Source organism: Vicia villosa, unplaced genomic scaffold (assembly GCF_029867415.1).
Source record: "Vicia villosa cultivar HV-30 ecotype Madison, WI unplaced genomic scaffold, Vvil1.0 ctg.000060F_1_1, whole genome shotgun sequence".
NCBI classification, from domain to species: Eukaryota; Viridiplantae; Streptophyta; class Magnoliopsida; order Fabales; family Fabaceae; genus Vicia; species Vicia villosa.
In genome coordinates this window covers 1152905-1172175 of record NW_026704990.1, presented here as the reverse complement: position 1 = coordinate 1172175, position 19271 = coordinate 1152905, and the positions used below count along the sequence as shown (strand labels likewise).

The following is a 19271-nucleotide window of genomic DNA, read 5'->3' as shown; positions in this document are numbered from 1 at the left end:
CCTTATAGCAGATTCAAATCAAGGTGCTAAGCTTTCATAGCCTTTGCCTCTACCCCGAATGGTGTGTAAGAGAACAAAAATAGAACAATATTTAACGAATGTAAGAAAGTGGATATTGACCTATGCCTATTATTTCCCAAAATGGTGAATTTAAAGATGACTGTGCCATTGGTAGTGTATGGTTTTGACCTATGCATAATTCTCTATTTTAGTTTATCCGAGCTTAAATATTTTCTAATTATGGAAATTCTTGACTAGGTTAAATTCTCATATAACTTGAAGTAGATATGTACTCTCAACTTTTTTCCAAGAGAAATGCGAATTTGAATTTGAGTTATATATTCTGATTGAAAGCTTGATAAAATATAATGGGAAGATTCTTGTGCATCTACTCAATTAAACTAAAAATTGTTACACTCACTTTATCTTCATTGATTTAGTCACAAGTTGATGTTTTAATTTTTGTTTATTGAGTTTGTACAATATTTGTTTTAATTTAATTTATTTATTTCAATTTTAGAATATCTATATTTTGATTGGGATGGTTTTTGGTTTTCTATTTTGAAAATTTCAAAAACAATGTTTAAGTTTTGAGCTTTTAAGCTTTAGTTATAAGTTTCACCTCTAAATTAAGTTTTATTTAAGTTGGGCCTAAATATGTTTAAAGTCCTTCTAAAGGTATTTTTACTTTTCGTCTAATAAAAAATCTTGTTAAAGAATCGTCTCTTTAAAATTAGAAATTTTAACTTTTAGTCTCTCCTATAACTTAACGACCGAATTAATGATGATTTGTTACTTAGCGACTAAATTAATAATGATTTTAATAGGATGACCAAAAGTTAAAATTTTTAACTTTAGGGAGATGATTCTTCAGCGAAATTTTTTAGAAGATTAAAAAATAAAAATAATGAATTTATAAAAATTTTAAATATTTTTATAACTAAAAGACTTTATTTATCTTATCTCACTATGAATTCATCCAATATAAAATAATTAAAAATAACAATTTTTTTTTTATAAAAGCCATCAGTGTTAGCACCACATTCGAGCCATGAAACAATTATTTTGAGAACTATCTTAATAATATTAATGGTTTCCCTAAATTAATATTTAAAGATATAAGTTTTTTTTAAAAATTTTGAAAAATAATATGAGTAAAATATATATCATAAATTATAACTTATTTATTTAGTAATAATTTTAATGATATTGGTTGGAAGTGATGGCCGATGATGGTTAGATTGATGATCAAAGTAGTGATTGACGATGATTAGAGTTAGAGGTGACAAACGGGCATGCCCGCTCTGCAAAAGCCCGCAAAAATATGGGGCGGGACGAGACGGTCGTAGTTGAGCGTGCGAGCCTAAAATCTTCGTTCACCCTGCAAAAAAAATGAGGGCGGGGCAGATTAAGCCCGCGATCATTGCACTTGTTAAGTCTAAAAATGAAAATTTTATGTTAATGAACGTGCCCGCAAAAGCCCGTATAAAAAACGGGGCGGGCGGGGCGAGTACACTAGAGGGTGAGGACCTAAATCCTTGGCCCGTCCCGCACAAAAGTGCAGGCAAAACGGACATGCCCAACAGGCCAGACCTGTTTTGCCACCCCTAATTAGAGTGGTGATGGTCAAATTCGTAGTTGGTGGTGGTTGAATTAGTAATCAAAGTAGTGGTCGGCAGTGCTCAAAGTGATGGTTGTCAAAATTGTAGTGGATGGTGTTGTTCGTAACAAAAAACACATAGAAACGTAAATGCCGACAACAAACATAATATTTGTTTAAGCAGTTAGACTATGTGTCTATGTCTATGACTATAGAGTAATTGTAGTTATTTATTATTACTTGAATGAATTAGGGTTTTAGTGTTACAAGGGATATGTATACTACCATAATTTGTATTCAACAATTTCAATCTTTTCAAATATCAAAATTCTATGAAGATTCTCTGCATGATACCCGTGTAACAAGTTTAAGTATTGCTTAAACTTGTTACTGGTGACTGAATTGGCCAACATATGAGCTACATTTTCTCACGTACGACATTTTTGAATTAATTTTTGTACATATGCAAATAACTCTCTAATATTGTGAAATCTCACATTAATATGTTTGGTCCTTGCGTGATATACCTAATTATTTCCCAAATAATGACACTATGACTATCACAATGCAACTCAATTCCTCCTTGCTTAACATATAATTCCTAAACCAATATTGTAATCCATAAGACCTTTTTGACAACCTCAGAACCTATGTACACTATATCAATTGTAGATAGGGCCACTATGGACTGTATTGTCGATTTCTAGTGAATAAGTCCACCTACATGAGTAAATACATATCATGTTGGAGACCTCATAAGATTTATATCACCCGCATTACATGAATTAATATATCCTACAAATTAAGGATCAAATTGTCCATTACTAAACATAATACCACGGAATATTGTACCTTTCAATTACATGAAAATCCATTTGAATGCTTCTCAATGAAATTTACATGGTTTAGACATAAACATGCAAATTCGACTTACACCTTGTGCTACATCTGATCTAGCGCAAACAATTACATAATTTAAAGAAACAACAACACTAACATAAGAAACATTTTTACACATACTCAAATTTTGCATATATTCTTGGACATAGGTCCAATAAGAGTTTAAAGTGATTCGCCAATGAAATACTCATAGCCTTCGAATTAATCGTGTCAAATATGTCCAAAACCTTTTTAACATAGATTTTATGAGAGAGCCATAAATTTCTAGAACTCTTATTCATGTGAGTTTCCATCGCAAGAATCTTCTTAGATGCACATAAGTCTTTCATATCTAACTCTTTTCCCAATAATATTTCTAGTTCATTTATATCATATACAGGAGAACATATCCTCCACGTATAGTAACAGGAGAATAAAAAAACATCATCAAGGCTTTTAACAGAAACATAAAATTTACACTCACACCTAATGTAGTTAATCTGAAGCATGTATGAATCAGAGTGTTGGTGTCAGTGTCCTGGAGATTGCTTTAAACTATACAAAGACTTCTACAACTTACAAATTAGTCTGCCTTTCCCAATATCACTGAAACCCTCTAGATGATCTATATAAATTTGTTTATCTAGATTACTATGAAGAACTATTATCTTCACATTCATCTACTTTAAATGCATCTCTTTAAAGACTACTAAAACTAACACTACACAAATAGAAGTATGTATGACAACCAGAGAAAATATTTATTCATAGTCAATCATCTTTATTGTGAGTACGCCTATGCTACAAGATGATCATTTAAATTTTCTTTTTCTTTTTTGTTATTGTTTGCTTTCTCTTGTATAACCACTTGTAACCAATAGCCTTTTCTCTTTAGGAATCTAAACAAACTCGTATGTTTATTTTTTCTTCAACGACTCCATATTTTCCACCATAACAATAGGCATTTATCATTCTCATATCTAGATATTACTTTTTGAAAGGTGGATGGATCTCTATAATTAATACGAAATACATAAGTTATTGAGTTTTCATATCCATATCTTTTTGGTGGCTTGGTCTAACACCGATTTCTGTCAAAAACAAGAGAATAATCATGTGCTTCATTTGAATCTCAATACCCACGATGAATTTCAGCATCATATTTTGGTTTGACTTATGGTTCACGTACTATCCACATATTTATCACTAGTATTGGATTAATATCCATCAGAAATTTGGTTTTTCCTTCGGATGTTGACGTATCTGGTGCAAATGAGTGTTTCAACATGAATCGCTCATGATCAAAAACATCTTTGTTGATAACCATCTCTTTGAAACTGGATCCCGTAATTTGAACATCGTCACACCTTTTGTTTTATCGATGAAGGAAGACTTTTTCGACTTTGGATTAAGTTTGGACTGATCTTCATTGAATATATGCAGATATGTTAGACACCAAAAATTCCTTAAATTGTCAATATCAATAGAGTTACATGTCCATACCATTTCTGCGACTATCATATCCAAAGAATCACATGGTGACCCATTGATAAAATAACACGCCATGTTAATACCCTTTGCCAAAAAAAAACTCTTTGAGAGTCCATCATTCAACTATAGACATCTCACCCTTTCAGTTAGAGACATCTCACCCTTTTGAATGAGTGTACTTTGTCTCATTATCCGAATAAAAATATTTGATATTTTTTGCTTGTTTGGTTTTCTACCTCTTCTTGCCATAACTCGAACTCAATAAAGACTTCATATTTTTATTTCAAAATATATATTCAAACATTGAAAGAAAAATCATCAATAAAGGTCACCAAATACATGAACTTTTTGCTAGGTCCATATACATCCAAATGCACATAATTCATACTTCCAACTTTTGTATGAAGTCATTATCCTCTAAGTCAAGAATGAACATAATTTTTGGATAAACAACTTTTCGTTTTCATCTTGACCTAGTAATCTTATATTAAAGATAATAAACAAACTCAAATAAATTAATTTAAAAAGCCTCTTGAAACATTAACAATAGTAACCATGAATAACCAAAACTCTTTTGAATATGAAGATTATACAAACTACATGATAAGAATTAAGAACTAGAGAATGAAATAAAAGAACAACATTGATATTTAGTTGATAATAATAATGATAATGGACAAGAATATTAATCATGGACTATAGAGAGAAGGACCACACTTGCATTTCCAACTCTCAGGCTCATAATTTGCATACATAATCCCTAAATGATTACTTGTGCTTGGAACTTGAATAGCTTCACATGGATAACAATCATAGCATTTGTGCTCACAACTTGGTGGACTTGACCCTATTTTACTCACTCCTCTATCATTTTCTTCCTCCCTTTTCTTTCTCATTCCATCTCTTCCCATTATACCCTTCAACTGAAAACAAAAACAAAAACATTAACATAATAAAAAAAACATAAAACATAAACATAAACACAATCAAACAACATAAAACAACTCAAACATACCTTTTTTGATTCAATGGTATAAGGTGGTGAAGATAGTAGTGGTGCCTTTTCTTGAGCTGAATGTGAAATGTCATGAGATGAAAGAAATGGCCTCTTTGCAAACAAACTTACTATATGAAGAGTTAGTAGTATAAGACATAAGAATCTTCTTCCCTTCATTTTTCTTCAAGAGAATGAACAAAATGATGAATGTGATGATGATGATGATGTGTGAGAGAGGTTTTGTAATATATATATGAAGTAAAGCTAGAGAAAGGGTACCAAATGAATTTTGAAGATGCAAATCCCAAAAAACAGGCCAGGACCCCCAAACATTCCAAGGCTACTGTTTAAAACCTTTGCTTTGGCCGAGAGATTTTGATTCACAAGCAAATGATTTTTTGGTTTCTTGTCAAACAGTTATAAACCTCAGCAAATTTTTTCACCCCTCATTTGACAACTCACTAGGTACTACAAAAAGTCTAGTCTTTTTTCACTGTCATTATTTATACACCTAACCTTGGTATTTGGTTTTTTTAGTAGCATGATGAGTCAGCCACATTTGAACCGGTCCGACAAAACCGTCTTATGTGTTCAGAGACCCTGTGTAGGTTATTCATAGTTTAACTGTGTCAAAATAAATAGTACTCCAATTTTGCCAGGGTTTAACCGTGACATTAATTTATAAGGCTACAATTTGATTATATCAAATTTTAGACTCTGTATTGTAGTTCGTCTTGCACGTTTTCAAAGACGACTCTGCCGTTCGATTAAGATTCAACGGTTCAGATGTGATTATCTGCGTACAACTTGAATCGTTACGGTGGTTAAGTTATCTTTCTATACAAGCCAAAATTAGCTTTTTTTTTCAAATCAATTTAAAGTGGAAGTACTATATATGGTGGTCCATAAAATCAGAATAACAGCACCTTTTTTGAGTCTGATATGTCAGAAAAACCTGCAACACCTCTATAATTATATCTGATATTTCAGATTTCTTTTTCTTTTTATCAAAAGATAAAATATTTGATACATGATGTATACAATAGTGTATACACTTATACTACCTTTTCTTTTCTCTGATGCTTCATTACCATATAAGGAAGAAAGAACTTCAAGGACATAGAAAAAAGCATCAGTTCTGAAGGAAAATATATATATATTTATTGAGTTTGTTAATGAAATAAATAAGGTACTATTGTTAACTTTCTTAAGGTTGGTTGTTGAAGAATAGTATGCAAATTTCATCACTAACTTCCAATATGGACTTTTCCTTTACTAGTTGGTATTAAATTTGGGTGTGTGTTCTCTTTTGTTGGATAGTTTACCACATTTATTGAGAGGACCATGTTGTGGTTGCATCATTTATTATGGTTCTTATGGCTCAAATGATGAAAGTGGAACTAACAGGCATGCGCAATTTGAGGTTGTTATACATAAGGGTTTGAGTTTGACTGTAGAGTTAATAGGAGAAATTGTAATAAAAAAGAGTAATAGAAAAAGAGATCATCTTTATTTTTCAAAAAAAATATTATGAAGAGTTTGTGCATTTAGATATAATCAAGTAGTTAATGGACTTCACTTAAAGATCAATTGTTCGAAAGATTCTGAGCTTAAATTCTGATCGAAGTTGTTTCGCTAAGGAACTAGAAATGCTTCATAAAAGGATGAAGTAGAGTTTTGATGCAGCGGAACAGATCTTTGATGCGGTGGCGCGGGGGAGGACTTGCAAATGCGCAAGTCAGTAAGAGAATGAGACGTAATATGAGTTATTGTTAAGAGAATACTTCGAGTTTCACATGTGATGCTTACATATGAAAGACGGATATGGACGTCCCAGGCGTGGAATGTGGGAGGCCGCCTGATGACATCTAAGAGTGGGTAGTAGTCCATAGCGTAGATCTAGTGTGGTGTGTGGGGCTCCAAAGTAGGGTTATGCTGAACCTTAAATGCCTTGATGAAGTGACTTTGGACTGATGATTGAGCCTCTCCTTTTGGGTCTGTGATCGGCCCAGAACAGAAACAATCATTGATTTAGTTTTACTTACAACTATTCAAACTTTAAATTATCCTAGTCTCTCTTAGAATCCAGGGTTAAGGCCAAACAATAATGCTTTAAACATATCTTCATTTCTACAAAAATAATGAAGAATTCAATTAGGGCGACCGAACCAAGAGGAACTTAGTAATCCACATCATGCTCATGCTGGAGAGTCGAGAGTACCTACTGTGCATCAATAACCGATTTATAAATAAAGAGATACCAATATTTATTCCTACTATATTTTTAATCTACCTGAAACTTGAGATTTTTTCAATACATCATACAATCGACTATATAGAAGATCCAATTTTGTGTATCAGCCAACAACATATTTTTAGTTGTGTATTAAAAGCTGCTAAATTTCATTCTCTCATTGTATAAGTTAATTAGGCATTAGTATAAAGCAAGAAACTGTCCACTGCAATAGACTGCAGCCAGGTCATTTTTATGTGATAACAAACATTTCACAAAGATAGACAATAGATAAACTTGGCCATATTGTATAAAGGTTAGTCAAAATGACACAAAACAAGTCATCAATCAGTCATTTTATAAAGGCAAACCAGGGGGAAAAAAGGTACAAGTAAAACAAAATATCAACCTATAAATACACTCTTTCTTAAGGTGGGGGTACACCATTGTCTCAGAATTATTTACTTATAGTGCAGCTTTATGATTTGAGTAAAATGATCTTTCATTCTTATTGATTTGTTGTTGATGTGCTATGTAGTCAAGGAAGAAGCTGCTGATGTTACCTACCTACTAACCTATGATAAGTTTTATTTTTTGCTATAAAGGTGATTCAAAAAGTTGCCTAGTGATGGTTTAGAGTTTAGGGCTGCTGAAAAGAAGTCATGATAAGAAAGACATTGAGGGAGGAAATTGGTATGTGTTTTAGGTTGGATTTTGTGCATGAATGTTTGGTCTTTCTGGTGACGTTAACTTGGAAATAAAATTACAAATGATGGATTTCAAATACTTAGGTGCAGTTTTTCTAGTTTCTTGGTGTTTGCTTCTAAGTTATCTAAAAAGGTTCCCTTGTTTTTGTGCTATATATATTTAAAAGAGAAAAAATTGATCAGAAGTTAACACTTTGTGTTTATTAACCATATTAGAGTATGATCAGGACCGCAAATTGTAATGGCCGAAGTTGAAGCCGACTGTTGTAACGTTCTTCAACAAAGCGACCACGTTATCTGTACGCACTCAAACACTTGAGTCAGCAAAAATTTATAAATACTTTTTCAGCGAAAGTAATCGTGCTTGAGTAGTTATTGAACATTATGTGGTTACTTTTTTCTATCGTAGTTTCTAACAGTGGTTGCCGCATTGTAGGACATTTTTCTATCGTAGTTTCTAATAGTGCTTTGCCGCATTGTGAGACCTTTTTCTATCGTAGTTTTTAACCGTGGCTTGCCACATTGTAGGACCTTTTTCTATTGTAGTTTCTAATTTTGGTTTTCCACATTGTAGGACTTTTACTATCGTACTAGTAGTTTCTAACTGTGGTTTACCACATTGTAGGAGACTAGTTTCTTCTATTGTATATTTAAGTATTAGAGTTCAATGTACTTAAACATCCATATTAGTAACATATAACTGAATACCAAATTTTATTTCAAGCCATGTGGAGATAACTATGTTCTTACAAACTAACCACCAACTAAGCAGAGGAAACATACTTGGAAAATCTCAAATCTTGTTGATGAAGAAACAGATCAGACTCTACACAGAACTTTAACATTGATAATGAAACAGTTAAAAATCCATGGAAAAGAATAATACTTTACTTTTCATATCTAAGGGAAACATTGACAACAACAAAAAATAGACAGAGCAAACATAGTAGTTTTGATGGTTAACATCATTGAGAGTACAAGGTTGATACATACTCTTTGTTACAAAATTTAAAGGTACATCCTTTCTAGCTAATAGCTATGATCACTTTGATGGAGAGTCTTTAGTGTCAGATTCTTTCTTGGGATGAATGGCTTCAACTACAGCTTCAATCTCCTCCTTCATCCTTCCAAAAACACTCGGAGCTTTCACTTCTTCGACAGAAGTTCGCTCGTCAATGTCATCGTTTCTCCCATGGGTTTCTTTGTGGTGGCGAGGCGATTTGTCATCTTTGAACACTGCTTTAATTTCCTCCTTAGCTCGCTCAAGAATGTTTGGAGATTTCACATCATTTTCTTTCAAATGAAAGAGAGAATACACAATAATCAGTTCCCATATATACCTAAAACCATTAATTACTTATCATGTTTTCTATAATGAATATCAACATGTTCTTCTTTGGAGATAGTATTGTGGGGTGTTTGCCCTTGATTCATATGTTTTTCACAGGATTACTATAGCGCACATTTGAATCAAATACTCTCAATTCAAAGTATATATCCTTATAAACATTCACCTACGCGCATATTGGTACTAAGTGCGTGTTTGGATCGTGAATTTAACAAAAGCTACACTTTTGAGCTCCAACAAAATTAAAGTGTGCCACCTGTAAGGTCTAACCTAACCATCAACGTTGAATTTGTTAGTCTAAAAGTTTTCTTTAATTACTCGGGTTCAAAACTTGGGATCCCCCCTTTGTATGAGAGTTTTTGTCACTCTGTCTACGAACCACCATAGTTTTGTTGTCTAACTCACCATCAATCCAAACAAACATGCACGGTATTAGACAAGATACATAAGAAATCAAATAACTTCCACACCGTGTTATCAAATAGCAGCGCTATATCGTAACATAATTTAAACTGATTGTTATTGTTTTACAATACATTATTATACTATTTAATACAAAATACTGTCAATTTGGCATTGCTATGTCACTATTATTGTGTTTGACAACGCTACTTCCATATAAGTTGTTAGGATTGGCTTAGTGGTGAGGGGTTTGGGTAGTATGCATAAGGCCATAGCTTCAAACCTTATTGTATGTTCTGAGCCGTTCGAAGTTTTTGAAGGCACCGTCTAAATCACAATTTTTCTATGACAAAACAAATAAAGACCCTATTTAATCACTATTTAACTAAACAAGTATTTTATGAGCCCTATTTAGCAACAAATTTGGGGTCTACGAAGTAGTCTGCCTTGCACGTTCTCAAAGACATCCCGACCATATCTCTATCTCTATCTCTATCTCTATCTCTATCTCTATCTCTATCTCTATCTCTATCTCTATCTCTATCTCTATCTCTATTGTACTCAAAATAAAACAAACTAAAAACAGTCCCTTTGACAAAAAAGAAAAGAACTTTAAGCAATGGAAAAGCAGAAAAACTCTTAAAATCCAAAAACAAAGCCATAAATGGATTATTATATGGGTGATTAACATACAAATATCTGAAATTACCCTCTTCTCTCAAGATTTTCTCTATCAAATATTATCGCTTTATGATAAATTTCAACAATAGCATTAAATTAATGAATTGAAACCAAGGCAACAAAATCAGAATCAAGAGTAATATAGGAAAATTATCTGTAAATACGAAGAGAAGAGAAGAGAAGATGATGATACCTGAAAGCGAACCTTTTGGTTTGGGTTCCGTTTCTGCCATTGAATTGATGGAAACAATGCGTGAGTTTGAGGTTACAAAAAAAGCTTGTATTTTTTGTAGTTCCGTTTTTACTTTTCTTACCATATAACCCATTGGTTGCTATTTTCTTCACTTTTTTATTTTTCTTTTCATAGCTTTTTTCTTTTTTAAAATCAAAATTGAAGGTGATATAGATTGTAATTTATTGATGTGAATATGTGATATCCCAATCTCAAAAAGTGTTATTTAATAAATTAATTAATAATGGTAATTAGGCAAACTTAATGAAGATAAGGTCTCAAATTCTCATTTAACTAAGTGTAAGAGCTTGGAGGAGAAATTCAACTTGATGAAGTTGAGGGCCAAAATTCTCACTCACCCAAGCATAAAAGCTTGAAGAAGGAATTTGACTTGTTGATAACAGGACGGAATTATCTTTTAGCCAAGCGTAAGAGTTTGGAAGGGAAAGTCTGACTTATAGTCTAGCATAAAAGAATCATGTATCAATTTTGGATGAAAACTCATTATCAAGTGTGTTTAAAAATTTACTATTTGTTAGAAAATTATTTTTTCCAAATTATTTCAATTTGCTAACTTGGTCGAATTAAAATCATCTCAGTGTGCATATGGTATAGAACTATGCGGTTATAGGTATAATAAGAAGTGATCAAAGCTCGCAGATAAGTAAGATATGCTTGGCCCTAATAACATCATGGTTTTCATGATGATAACGGCTAGTGATAACAAGCCTGAAGAGATCCAAGGACAGAACTTAAATCAAGGGTCAAAGATGCACAAGATTGTTGATCAAGCTATTCCTTCAAATCAAGTCAAATAATTAGGATTTATGATCACTAGTGATATTCTCTGATCATGGCTTCTAACTTGAAGATATATCAAGCCTCTTCCATAATAAGATTAAGTGAAGTGCTTATGTGATTGGCATATCAAACAAAAAGACTTGAAGCTTTCAGAGTGTGAAAGAGAGAAAGTGTGAAAGCTCACCAGATCGTGTCTAGTTTAGTGATCGATATTTTGTAAAAACACATGGGCATTTTAGAAGTAATATGGATAAATCACACAAGCACACCAAAACTAATTTTAAAGCCTCTATTTTTTTTAAAAAAATTGCCTAAAATGTATTTGGAGTCTGGCTAGATGAATTAGGAACTGTCAGATGGATTAAGGCTAGTTGTTGAACTGCCTAATCGATCAGACCAAATGCCTAATTGATTAGACAAGGAAGTAATAAGTCTATAATAGATTATGTTTGTGTCTTAATGAATGGTAATGACTCTCTATCAAAACCATCTATTTTTGAAAATAATAATTAATTATGGTATGTTTCTAATCGATTAGAACATTAATTTTGCCCAGTTTCATCTTTGAACTATCCTTTGGCCTATAAATAAAGCTCTTCCCCTTCATTTCATTTTATCCAGAAAACGTGAGATATCTCACTTTCCTCTCTAAAACTCTCAATACATTATTTTCCTTTCTCTTACATACTTTTAGAAATAGCACTTTGAGAAACGTTCTTTAGTTTAATGAAGTTGTTCTAGAAGGGGCATTATTCTAAATTTACCAAGAGTTCATTTTCCTCTTGAGTTAATTATTATTCCTTAGTAAGTAATTGTTTAAGTTTGAGCTAAACTTGTTAAAAGATTTTTTGGGGGGATTAGTATATATCTCTAATTGGTTTGTGAGCTCTGCTACTTGAAGAAAAGTTTTTGTTCAAGGTTCGTGAAGAATAACCAGTAAAAAATCTTCACATCAGTTCTTGAACTCAACCTTATATTAAAAATTAGTCAGTTTGAGATCATCCCGATATAAAATATCACTTCGATTCGTGGTCAGCCCAACATAAACCTTGTTTCGGATCAAAGGATAAACAATTCAAACTCCAACTTGGTTCAAGATAATTTCATATAAAGTCTCGGATTGGCTTAGAGACTAACCACTTGAAGCATTGTTCACTGTTTGGCGTGAAGACTAACTGCTTTATTCCCTCGTGTTAGGTTTTGTTTTTTGGCTACATTTTGTTAAAACAAGTATTCTAGCAAGATGTTGGATAAAATGTCGTGACAAGTTGGTACGACATCACAATCTGTATTGTTTCTATTTTTAGAATATTTGTATCTTACAATTTAGAAGATTTGATTTATGTTTCATGTGGACCAAGTTGTGCTTATAAAGATTGAATTCTCTGAAGATTTATTTCAAGCAAGAAACATATGATGATTTGGTTCTCAAGATTGGATGTCAAAACATTAATATTTTCCACCAGAAGATTTGATTTGTAAACTATTTTGGCCAGATTTATTATCCAAGCCCAAAACGGTTCCGTGGCTATAAAAAGGAAGTCTCTAAACCTAAGATAGGTACGAACCGCATATGTAAAACTGTCAATTATTAGGGTTTCGTATGTTCATTGTTTATTATGAGCCACTCTTGTATCATTTGATGCTAGGGTTAGATTGTTAGTTGAGTTGTAATTGTGAATTACTCATAAGATTTTAAATAGTAGTTGATTATGTTTCATTGGAAGTGTGCCTTCTATTTGTTTATTATCATTGTCATCATTGTTGTGTGATTGAAGGGAAGTGAGAGAGATATCATATCTAGGAGAGTCTTGGATAGAAATTACATAGAGTGATTAGGTGCAAAGTTTTTACAACCAGGGGTTGTTTAGAACTTCAAACTAATATTATTATAGTTGATTTCCTTCCTGACTTGGATGCCCCTAGATGTAGGTGACGTTGCACCGAACTGGGCTAACAATTTACATGTATTATTTATTTCCTATAGATTATTATAACTTGTTTATTGTTCTGTCTGTTGTTACGATGTCTTAACATTGCGTTTGACATCATGGTATCCAAACTTCGTATACAACATCTGTTCTTTCATGTTGTGCCAGAATTTCAATTGGCATCAGAGCAGGCACCCTGTTCTATTTTAGGTGAGCTATAAGAAAGATATTTTTTGGTACTATGGAAGGAGGGGGTGTGTGTTTTGGTATTTTTTTTATTCCCTTGAGGGGGAGTACTACTTGATGGGGAGTAGTAGTTTTTGCTTCTGATTTAGTGTTTAGGGAGAACATGATATTTTGATGCTTACATGACTGTGATATGTTTATGTGCTTAATATCATACCTGATGTCTTCACATCCTGACTGTGAGAATTTATTTTTCTCTAAAGTAATTTTTTTGTGAGAATTTATTTCTCTCTGATGATGTGCTCTGTGACGCTAGGTTTTATCCTTTATACTGCGTATGCCTTTGATGTGAGCTGGTGTAGTTCCAATTTCTTTTGTGCATTATTTTTGAAGATGTTCTTTTGAGGTAATGTTGAAGCTTTATCCCTCTTATTCTTAGATGTTTGTGTTATAGTTTGGTATTTGCAAGAAATTTTATGCAAAGGTTAATTTAGCCAAAATTTGCCAAAGGAGGAGATTGCTAAGTTTTGTTTTGTTGGTTGCATTTTGTTAAAACAAGTATTCTAGCAAGATGTTGGATAAAATGCCGTGACATGTTCGTACGACATCACAACCTCTATTGTTTCTATTTTTAGAAGATTTGTATTCTGTAATTTAGAAGATTTAATTTACGTCTTGCATGGGCCAAGCCGCGCATATAAATATTTGATTCTCTGAAGATGTGTTTCAAGCAAGAAATATATAATGATTTGGTTTTCAAGATTGGATGTTAAAACATTAATATTTTACACCAGAAGATTTTATTTGATTTGCAGATTATTTTGGCCAAATTTATTATCCAAGCCCAAATGCTTCCCTGGCTATAAAAAGGAAGTCTCTAAACCTAAGAAGGGTATGAGCCGCATATGTAAAAGTGTCAAATATTAGGGTTAGTTTAGTTGTAATTGTGAATCACTCATAAGCTTTTAAGTAATAGTTAATTATGTTTCATTGAAAGTGTGTTTTTTTTGTTGATTATTGTTGTCATCATGTCTAAGAGAGTCTTAGATAGAAATTACACGGGTAGTGATTAGTTTTTTGAAGTTTGTAAAACAAGAGGTTGTTTTGAACTTCAAACTAATAATATTATAGTGGATTTCCTTCCTGGCTTGGATGTCCCCAGATGTATGTGACGTTGCATCGATCTTGGTTAACAATTGACATGTATTATTTATTTCCTGAAGACTACTGTAACTTGTTTATTGTTCTATCTGTTGTTATGATGTCATAAAGAGTTCGAAATTGTGTTTGATATCATGGTTTCCTAACATCGTATACGACATACGTTCTTTCATGTTGTGCCAAAATTTCTCCTTGTTTGTTGTTTCGTTGGAAGTTGGCATGAAGCTTCATTTGCTCCGTGTAAGGGGGTTTATACGACATAAAGTTTTGAAGCATTATTGGATACGCTTATTATCATTTCTTAGGGAGAGGAGTAGATAACTTCTTTAAGATAGAACCTCTATATATCTTTGGTGTTGTCTCTTTTTCTCCTAACTTTTTGTAAGGGTGTATACAACAAGGGTTGGGAATTAATGAACAAAATGATTGAAATGTAACTTAACGAGATACATACATCATTTGGTAAAAGCTTCACAATATTAGAACATAAATTTAAGGACAAAAATATACTCACAGTTGACTGATAATATATCTTGACCAGAATTGAACTTTATCTATCAAGAAATTGTGCAAGCAGAGAAAAAAGGTTCAAATAGCTCCTAGTTTGGTTTTTACTCTTAGAAGAACATACAATCTTCCTTGTACTTTTTTAATAGCCAAAAAGATAAAACTCGATAGACCTATACATAAGGATGAGATAAACCTAACACATCATATATACTTTTTAATCTCGACATATTAATCTCGACTATGCAATAATGGACATATCTCATGTTTGGATAATAATATTCAAATGGGTCTAGAAAACACTATCCAGACGATTTGACAGCAGTGACAAATAAACATAACAAAAACCCTAAAACTTCTAAAATTATAATAGTGACACACATGCATTATATGGGACATCTAGAAATCAATAGTTGAAATATGAAGATATAAATAAACGAGACTTCAAAACTAAAAAGAAAATGAATTTATACAGTGAAAGTAATGTGAGGATGTCAATGTTACCACATATCTCTCAAATGCCGAAAACCTAATGCGAGGAATGTCCAGAATTTCTTAATGAAACTAAACGTAACATAATTTTGTGTAAAAAAAATTTTAAAAAAACTTTTTATAAAAATTTCAAATTTGGTTTAAATAATTATTCTTAAAATGTTATTAAGTATTTTATCTTTTTATTGAAACTTTTTTTGGATATCAAAAAATCCCTTAATTTTGAAGCTATTTCAAATAGATTTTTATAAAAATCATTTTTGAAATAACACTTTTTGAAAATAATTGCGATTTTGACTATGTTTTGGTCTTCAATAATGTTTGTTTATGTTATAGGATATCAAAAGGAATGTTTCAATTTAGAAAAAACTTGTAATATTTTGAAAAACGGTTTTGTAAAATCTATTTTCAAAAATACAAAGAAAAAATTCATTTTTTTAAAGCTGAAACCAGTGGCGGAGCTAGAAATTTTAGGGAGCTTGGGCAAAAATTTTACACCCTGTTTTTACTAATTTTACACTCTGATTATATTAATTTTTCCGTTGATTTTGTCCAAAAATTTCACACCTTATTTTTATTAATTTTGCCTTTAATTTTGTCTAAAAATTATTAATTTTACCTTTGATGTTGTCTAAACATCGACTATTCTGTGAGGAGTTTACAACGAAATAAGGAGTTAAACACGGACACGTGTTCGAACTCGCTGGACTATAGATCCGCCCATGGCTTAAACAAACAGACCGTAAAATGAATAATAATAGCAAACATTGTGATAATGTAAGGGTAAGAACACCCTGTATTCTATGTTAATACAATTCATTTGTTTATTAAAAAAAATAGTAAGAATAGAGAGATTTTTTTTGAAAATATACCTATTTCATGAACATGGAAGGAAATTAGAGGTTCCTCTTTTATTTTTACACTTATTTAATGAGGGGGAAAGCAAAACGTAATTTATAATAAAGGTGTGTTTCTATAACACCATTTCGATAGTCTGTCCCGATAGAGATGGAATTGGATCAATTTGGACTGGTTATTGATAAATAAAAAAAAAGTCTGAACCAATAATATTTTTATGGATTTGGTTTGATTTGGTTTTTAACATTTTTAAAAAACAGAATCGAATCAAACTAACCGGTTTGTTTTGGTTTGGTTCCGTTGATCGATTTTCAATGTTTTTTTTCTAAATATTATATTCATCAATGTATTCTTCACTATGGTGTTTTTGAGTGAATTTTATGCTATTATTTTTTAAAGTAATACATTTCATGTCATTTATTTCATACTCTATTTTTTCAAACAACTTATAAGTTGCTCTTAATTCATATGAAACAGTGACATGGTTTTATCGCATCATGAAATAAATTCACTATAAAATATAAAAGTTGAAACTTGACATTAGAATGTTGGAAATAGATTTGAAACTTTAACAAGTAAATACAAAAAAAACACACATCAATTAACATGTTTCATACCTTAAATACACATTAAAACTATTTTGTAACAAGACTAAAAGGAGTTTTGTTGAAGAAGAAGAAGCCAAAAAGATAAAAACAAATATGAAAATTAACGAAAAGAACTTGAACACGAAAAAGTAGACCATAACATATCATAATGACGATAGTGAGAGCAACATTTGAGGCAGACAACTAAAAAAATAATTTAATGAAAGTAAGTTTTTGTGACTTATGATTTCTACTTTCTATATTTTGGAGTTTGGTTGATGGAGAATGTTTAGAACGATATTCCTATGTACATACCAATATTTTGTTTTCTCAACTATTCATTTCAATTATAGAAACAACTTGAGATTGAGTGAATTTCGTATTTCCAAATTGTATAATTTAGACGAAACTAATGTGACAACTTTAGAGATCTAAAATCCTAAGAAAATTTCTTTACCCATCTCCCTATGGGGGTCACCCCCAGCAAAAACCCCACTTTACCCCTGCTTCGGAAATGCATTTTCGAAATATTTTTTTTCTAAATTTTTCCAGACTTCGGAAGTGCATTTCTGAAAAAATCCTAAAAATTGGGATTTTGATTAATTTGGAGATGCACCGAAAAACACAAAAAAAATCTAAAAATCCCAAAAATTAATTTTAGGATATTAATTAATTCATATATCATAAATTTGATATAATTTATGAGTAATGAATAATAATAATTATATATTTTGATATAATTTATGAGTTATGAATAATAATTATTATATATTTCTATTCTGATTCATATTTTAAAATTTAAAATAATTTTAATTAATAAAACTAAAATAATTTCACTTACAAAATGAGTTATAATTTTTTATTTATATATTTATATATTTATAATAATTATTATGTATTTACAAAAAAAATTAAAAAAATGAGTGTTTTAATTTATATATTTATATATTTATATAATAGTTATAATAATTATTATATATTTATAAAAATTATTATTTATTTATATATTTATATAATAATTATTATATATTAATTATAAATATATTTATATATTTATATAATAATTATTATATATTAATTATAAATATATTTATATATTTATATAATAATTATAAATATATTTATATATTTATATAATAATTATAAAAATTAAAAAAATGAGTGTTTTAATTTATAATAATTATTATATATTTATATATTTATATATTAATTATTATATATTTATATATTATATATTTCACTTACAAAATTAATAATTATTATTATATATTTTTATATTTTTATTCTGATTCATAATTAAAAATGAGTTATAATTTTTTATTTAGTTTAAAAAAATTAAAAAAAGATTTTGTCTTAATTTTATTTAATGAATAAATTTTATATTTAATTCTATATAATTCAAAATTTACTTATGGAATTAAAATGTTTTTGATTTATATAAGTTAGTAAAATAATTTTTAACTTTAAAATTGTTTAGGAAATTTTGATTCACCTTGATTTTATTGATTCACCTTAATTTTATTGATTTACCTTGATTTTATACCTATTAATTGTATTGATTCACCTTGATTTTAATTTTTTAATAATTATTGAATTCTTTCGGAAGTGTATATCCGAAACATTCCAAGACCAATTTGGTCTTGGAATATTTCGGAAGTGTATATCCGAAGACACCCCTCTCCCCAAAAAAATGTGTTTTCGGAAATGCATCTCCGAAAACTAAAAAAAGGGGTGTTTTCGGAAGTGCATTTCCGAAATAAGACAAATTTTGAAAAAAAAAAGCGTTTCGGAAATGCATTTTCTAAGTGAGGATATTTTGGGTTTTTCACGTGACCAAGAAGATAGAGAGATGGGTAAAGAAATTCTCTTTAACTAGCCTGAAGTTGGGCCGACCATGTCTTCAATATTAAGATTTACCATTAAATTTTGTAGATTTTTTAAAGGGTTAATGAACTTTTTCGTCCCTTTAAATATTTCAAATTTCGTTTTTAGTCCTTCCAAAAATTTTCTTCAAGAAATCGTCCCTTCAAAATTTTTCTTTCGAATTATTGGTCCCTAACGTCAAATTTCGTAGCTAATTGGTGGCTAAAGTCGTAGCTAATCTCTAGCAAATTTGACGTTAGGGACCAATAGTTTAGACGAAAAATTTTGAAGGGACGATTTCTTAAAGGAAAATTT

General features: G+C 30.7%; 2 protein-coding genes across 2 annotated transcripts; both read right to left on the bottom strand.

Annotated features, from left to right (window-relative positions):
• Nucleotides 1-4659: 4659 nt before the first annotated feature.
• Nucleotides 4660-5613, bottom strand: LOC131623300 (EPIDERMAL PATTERNING FACTOR-like protein 6). The gene is made up of 2 exons (XM_058894299.1): nt 4986-5613; nt 4660-4893 (listed from the first exon to the last, which is right to left on the bottom strand). Exons 1-2 carry the CDS (start codon nt 5142-5144, stop codon nt 4660-4662), a joined length of 393 nt encoding a protein of 130 aa, XP_058750282.1. The 5' UTR covers nt 5145-5613.
• Nucleotides 5614-8771: 3158 nt separating this feature from the next.
• On the bottom strand, nt 8772-10684 carry LOC131623266 (uncharacterized). The gene is made up of 2 exons (XM_058894265.1): nt 10532-10684; nt 8772-9200 (listed from the first exon to the last, which is right to left on the bottom strand). The coding sequence occupies exons 1-2, from the start codon at nt 10662-10664 to the stop codon at nt 8950-8952; spliced, it is 384 nt and encodes a 127-aa protein (XP_058750248.1). The 5' UTR covers nt 10665-10684; the 3' UTR covers nt 8772-8949.
• Between the last annotated feature and the right edge of the window lie 8587 nt (nt 10685-19271).

Coding starts and splice junctions, on each gene's coding strand:
- LOC131623300 (XM_058894299.1), bottom strand. CDS start 5,144: ATGAAGGGAAGAAGATTCTTATGTCTTATACTACTAACTCTTCATATA. Junction 4,894..4,985: donor ATACCATTGAATCAAAAAAG/GTATGTTTGAGT, acceptor TTTTGTTTTCAG/TTGAAGGGTATAATGGGAAG.
- LOC131623266 (XM_058894265.1), bottom strand. CDS start 10,664: ATGGGTTATATGGTAAGAAAAGTAAAAACGGAACTACAAAAAATACAA. Junction 9,201..10,531: donor ACCAAAAGGTTCGCTTTCAG/GTATCATCATCT, acceptor TTCATTTGAAAG/AAAATGATGTGAAATCTCCA.